This window comes from Vigna unguiculata, chromosome 5, assembly GCF_004118075.2.
Source record: "Vigna unguiculata cultivar IT97K-499-35 chromosome 5, ASM411807v1, whole genome shotgun sequence".
In the NCBI taxonomy this organism is placed as follows: domain Eukaryota; kingdom Viridiplantae; phylum Streptophyta; class Magnoliopsida; order Fabales; family Fabaceae; genus Vigna; species Vigna unguiculata.
Window position 1 is genome coordinate 3163480 of NC_040283.1, and position 6271 is coordinate 3169750.

At 33.1% G+C, this 6271-nt stretch overlaps 1 protein-coding gene across 1 annotated transcript; it reads left to right on the forward strand.

Annotated features, from left to right (window-relative positions):
- The first annotated feature begins 1287 nt into the window (after positions 1 to 1287).
- Positions 1288 to 6022, forward strand: LOC114183010 (phosphate transporter PHO1 homolog 9-like). The gene is made up of 13 exons (XM_028069837.1): positions 1288 to 1994; positions 2150 to 2465; positions 2562 to 2610; positions 2697 to 2768; positions 2852 to 2981; positions 3099 to 3219; positions 3407 to 3665; positions 3750 to 3854; positions 3939 to 3983; positions 4265 to 4414; positions 4933 to 5211; positions 5299 to 5438; positions 5783 to 6022. Exons 1-13 carry the CDS (start codon positions 1442 to 1444, stop codon positions 5883 to 5885), a joined length of 2322 nt encoding a protein of 773 aa, XP_027925638.1. The 5' UTR covers positions 1288 to 1441; the 3' UTR covers positions 5886 to 6022.
- Positions 6023 to 6271: the final 249 nt, after the last annotated feature.

A 6271-nucleotide genomic window follows, 5' to 3' on the forward strand; every position in this document is an offset into this window, starting at 1 on the left:
GTCATACTTATAAGAAAATGTATAACTTTTTATTTATAGAAATATTACATTAACATATTGAAATGCTACATTGGTATCTTTCTCAAGATTTACTTGCTTCTCAACATATTTATAATTTTTTTCATATTTTATTTTTATGTATTTGATTTTTAAAATATATTTTGTAAACTATTTTTTATAAAGTCTTAATTAAGCAATAAAAATATGTCCCATTATATATATATATATATATATATATATATATATATATATATATATATATATAAATTTAAATACCTGTATTAATGTCCATGATGTGAATTTAGAATATTTTGTATGAATGAAGACTTCCAAGATCCTTTAAATTGTTGAAACTACATCTGATTGATTGATATGTTCTACATAAATTAACAGCAGTGTTAACATTACAAGGAGTACTTTAAATATTAAAGTTTCAGAAGCACGTTTGAATAATCTAGTTGATGCGAGCACGTTTTCACAGTTAGTGCACACGTCTTTATCATACCCTTCTGTAAAGTAAACGCGTAGTTGGTCCGGTTTTAGAACAATCACAACTCTTTCCTCTCTAGGTTGTGAACAGCCAAAACTTTGTTTCTTAGTGAACAATCACAACATAACAACATGGTTTGTCTCACAACTAAATTAAAAATCAAAACAAGTTATATTTAACATAGTATTCTGTAAAAAAAAAATATTATGGGCATATTGTAAATTTAAAGATGAATCAAACATCACAGGAAGAATAGAAAATTTCAGAAAATGTGATTAGATAGATGGATTCAAAGTCAATTTTCTTCTTCAATTTCTAAAGTGATCAACAAATTTTCTTTTGCCTTGACGTATTAATTCATGGAGTACATACATTAGAAAAAAGTACACACCGTGATTGTAGGACATATCATGCTGAAGATTCTTTTTGTTCACAGTGACACCTATTCATTCATACAGACAAACCAAATATTTGTTCATGATTTAAAAAGGAATGAATTAGTTAAGAAATTTGGAAGTATACGGTAATCACGAAACACGATATTGAAAAAAATATTTAAGTAGGTAAGTGATATAACAAAGACAAAAAAATCAGTAGACTTTTTTTATTTATATAATAAGAACATAAATACTTTTTTATGGTTTTTCGAAACAAATAAAATTATTATAAATGATGATGAAATTCTACTTCCAAATAAAAATTATATATTTAAGATTTTAATTCACTGATTAATTTAAGCGTTGCTGGTGGATATCACTGTATTATATTTCTTACCAACTTCCGCTTTTTGTTTAATTTCTGAAGCTGTGTGACCTATTAAGCGGAAAAAAAATAAAGGTTGTATTTTTATCCAACCTATGTTCATTGCAGCTCAAAGTGATTTTTCTCTGAGCTTCTTTACTTTTTGTTGATTTGGGAAGAACGAGAAGTTCCTCAGAAAAAAAAAAAAGGATGAAGTTTGGGAAAGAATTCGTCTCACAGATGGTGGCAGAATGGGAAGAAGCATACATGGATTACAATTCCCTGAAAGCCACTCTGAAACACATATCGAGGTTTAGGGAGTTAAACGAGTCAGCAGCAATGGCATCAACCCCAAAAGGGTCACTGAAGAGAAGGTTAACCCTCTATAGAGCCTTCAGTGGTCTAACTGGTGGACAAAGAGGGTCCCCTAGGAAGAGTGAGGATGAAGTTATACTTGTTCGTGCAGAGGAGGGTGAAGGTTCAGAAGGGTCGTACCAGACCATGTTCCTCAAACCTTCTGAAGAAGGGGAAGAGCAAGATCTTGTTTTTTTCAAGAAACTTGATCGTGAGTTTAACAAGGTCAATAACTTCTACAAGAAAATGGTGAAGGAAATGGTTGAGGAGGCAGAGGAGTTGAGTAAACAAATGAATGCTTTGATTGCGTTGAGAATAAAGATTGATAAGGTGGGATTCAGAAATGTTGCTAGCAATGGGAGCTCAAATTCAATTTCCTTGAGTGATCATATATATAATGCCAGACCTGGTAAATCAGAACGCGTTATTTGTTTTGTATTCGTTTCTCCACAGCAGTAGATGAAGAAATATGATAGTGATTATGATGTTCTTTTGATTTATACAACGAGCATGAATTTTTATGTTGAGGAGTCACAATCTAACGGGTGTAAAATCATTTTTAAGGTCACTCACGAGTGCACATGGATGTGATTCATGAAATTGAGTTGAGCAGTGAAAGTCATTTGGAAAATGGAACTGGAAACTACGAGAAACAAACCACTCCTGATGAAGGCTTTAGACCAGCTTCAGTGGAGATCCTTGACCGTGTTAAGATCAACATGACCACACTAGATTCTCCAATATCAACCATAAAAGGGCTTCTCTCGAGTTCAAAACCTGGCCAATCATTTAGCAGAAAAGAGCTCACGAAAGTGGAGGAACAAATGAGCATAGCCTTAAAGGAATTCTATCATAAGCTTCGACTTCTAAAAAGCTATAGGTGACAAAGTTTTCCCCTTTCTTTCTTAGTTGTGAAGACTGAAGAGAGCTTGATCATGTCTTACAATGCTAATCTTTATGCTTGACTGGTATGCAGTTTCTTAAACTTGTTGGCATTCTCAAAAATCATGAAGAAATATGACAAGGTCATTCATTGGTCATGTATTGTTTGAGTGAGGATCATTGGTTGTGTTGTTCTATGTTTGGCATTATCTGACTAAAACCATTGCAGGTCAGTTCAAGGAATGCATCAAAGGATTACTTAAAGATGGTGGACAGTTCATATGTTGGCAGTTCAGATGAGGTTCTATCCTAAAACCATATTCTTTTGTATTCTTTCCATTAATATAAGGTTGTCTTTCAAAGCCAAAATCCTCCTTTCTACAGGTTAATAGGCTCATGGAAAGGGTTGAACATGCCTTCATTAAGCACTTCGCAAATGGGAATCACAGGAAAGGAATGAATACATTAAGACCAACTGCTAAGAAAGAGCGGCATAGAATCACATTCTTACTGGGTAAGGGCACCAAGAAGTGGTTCATTTTAAATTATTGCTGCAAATCTTGAGGTGCATTGTGGTGTTATGGTGAACATTGAAAAATATTCTCACTGCACTTACTGTATTACATGTCAGGGTTATTTACTGGCTGCTCAATTGCTCTCATTGTGGCTCTTATTATACTCATACATGCAAGAAATATTCTATATAGCGAGGGACGTACTAAATATATGGACAACATATTTCCTCTTTATAGGTAAGTTTTCATTGTTCATTTGAATTTGAATTATGCAGTTGCACAGTTTTGTGTATGTATATTTCTGAGAATGTCTGGTACTCCACTAATGATTTCAAGCTCTTAGTACGGTATTCCACTACCTTGTATACCCCTTTTGGCAGAATGATGTTGAGAAACATGATTTATGAACATAAGTTTTTTGCAGCCTCTTTGGATACCTAGTCTTGCATATGATCATGTACTCTGCAAATGTATACTTCTGGAGGCGTTATAAAATCAACTACTCCTTTATATTTGGCTTCAAGGAAGGAACAGAATTGGGATATAGAGAAGTCTTTCTTCTTAGCTCTGGCCTTGCAGTGCTCTCATTGGCTGCAGTCCTCTCAAACTTGGATATGGAAATGGATCAGAGAACAAAAAGTTTCTCAGCATTTACAGAGTTAGTCCCTTTAGGCCTTGTGATTGTAAGTTAAATAAAAGCATTTTTTGAACTTAGTTATCTTATTGTCTATGTGCTTTGGAACTCAATATTTCTTGTTGTATTACAGGTTCTGCTTCTCATTACATTTTGTCCCTTCAACATCATATATAAATCCAGTCGCTTCTTCCTTATTCGGTGTGCATTTCATTGCATTTGTGCTCCCCTTTACAAGGTAAAGAAAGAGGATTCTGAAAAAGCACTTTTTCCTGTTATGCTCAAAATTTCACTGAGTAATATTGATTATTTATGCTTTCAGGTCAATCTCCCAGAAAATTTCTTGGCAGACCAGCTTACCAGCCAGGTTTATAAGTGTATCTTATACTAAATCTTAACATTGGTCACTACTTTGACTCGTGTATAATCTCATTTGTTTCGGTCCGAATTTGCATAGCTTCTGCTTAAACTTGCATTTGCACTTACCTCAAATCTCCTTCTAGCAAATCAAAATTCTTAAAAGAATAACCACAAGATCTTTTTGTTGTGATTCATTATATTTTAACCCTCCACTAATAGAATATTAAGTGGTCAATGTGTTATAGATTTTCTATTAAGACAATGCTTCTTTTCTTTTGAGCTCATCAGGTGCAAGCCTATAGAAGTTTGGAATTCTATGTCTGCTACTATTTCTGGGGAAACTTCAAGACCAGGTCAAACGAGTGTCTTCAGAGTGATCTCTATAAGGCATTTTACTTAATTGTAGCTATTATTCCATTCTGGATCCGCTGTCTCCAGGTATGAACTTGATACACTTGAAAAGCATCTTTCATTTTTTTAGTTAATATACAATTTGATCCCTAAAGTGGCAAGTTATGTTGCTTTGGTCCTTAAAATACATGTCTATATAAATTAGTGCCTAGAAGTTTCAACTTGCTAACAAATGAACCCTACCAAGTTCTCAACTCAGAAAACATTTCATCTTAAAAAGACTAATTTGCACAGTTAAAAACAGTGACCAAATTTAATAGACTTTGTTTTTCATTTTGAGAAAGTTACAAAATGTTAACTCTTGATGACAATAGGGACTATAAACATATGTAATTTGATTATCTTCTACAAAACAATGTGATACAAAAGTTTCCCCTCATGAAGGATATTTTTACCAGGAGTTTCTTTTCTGGTAAATTCCCCTTCCCGGTTTGATTTAAATTTCATATCGCATTGAGGGGTGTGTGAAATGTGTTAGAAAGTTTTCATTTGTAATAATTGTCTTTTAAATGTAGTGAATCTAACTGTATACTTATTATTTGAAGTGCTTTCGACGCTTACTTGAAGAAAAAAATGCAATGCATGGTCTGAATGGGCTAAAGTACATATCAACAATAGTAGCACTTGTGATGAGGACTACTAATGAGTTCCACAGAGGAATGGTTTGGCAAATTCTAGCTGCAACTTCTTCAAGCATTGCAACGATTGTTAATACATATTGGGATGTAGTCATTGACTGGGGTTTGCTCAGAAGAAATTCAAAAAATCCATGGTTGAGAGAAAAACTCTCTGTACCAAACAAAAGTGTATATTTTGCTGCTATGGTAAGTTATTATTAAGTTGCAAGTATGTGTACTCTTCACTGTTGTGTTGGTTACTGTTGAGTATTTCAAATATGAATAACTTTTCAGGTGTTGAATGTTGTGTTACGGCTTGCATGGATGCAATCTGTTTTAGGCATTAGAGAAGCTCCTTTCCTGCATAGAACAGCTCTCACTGCTCTTGTAGCATGCTTGGAGATCCTTCGCCGTGGTATTTGGAACTTTTTCAGGTATACTCTGTTCTGTTTAATTCAATACCATTACTTGCAATGTAGCAGAATGTGAATTTTGTATGAAATGCATTCTGATCTTGGTCATGATTTATGACTAATTCAATTGCATTTTCACTAACAAAACAAGGGATTTATGCATCAATCCTGATATACTTTGGATGCCTAATAAAATTTCAAAATGCTATATAACAACATTTTTTGTATTCATGATTCACTAGTGTCAAATTTATCTAACATCTCCTCTAAAAAGACCGACATAAGAGGGAGAGTGTTAGAAATTTAAGATTAGTTATTGTTACTTAGCTAATAAGATTGATGGTTTTAATGTGAACACTGAACAGGTTGGAGAATGAACATTTAAACAATGTTGGCAACTACCGAGCATTCAAATCAGTGCCCCTGCCTTTTAATTATGAAGATGAAGAAGAAATTACTGTGACATAAGCATATGTGGAAAAAAGAGAAACAGAGCCATGAAAATGTAAAGATTTGGTTTCAACCTTTGTAAAACAGGAAATTACTTTCATCACTCCCAATTTTGCCTGCTCCATTTAAAATACAAAAGTTAGTTTGATTCATTATCAATTTTGACTAGTGTGTATATTTTCTGCAGTTAGTCCTCACACGTCCAAAACAGAATGGTAGACAAGTATTTCAAAATATAAACATATATCATATAAAATATACATGTAATTTTATCAACGGAGATGTGTTCTATTATATTAAATGAATAAAATAATTTTAACAAATCTTAAACAAAAAAAAAAAAAAGTATATCAGAGTTTTCTTCAATTTCTCCATTTATTATTTCTATCATAGTAGTCAGTATA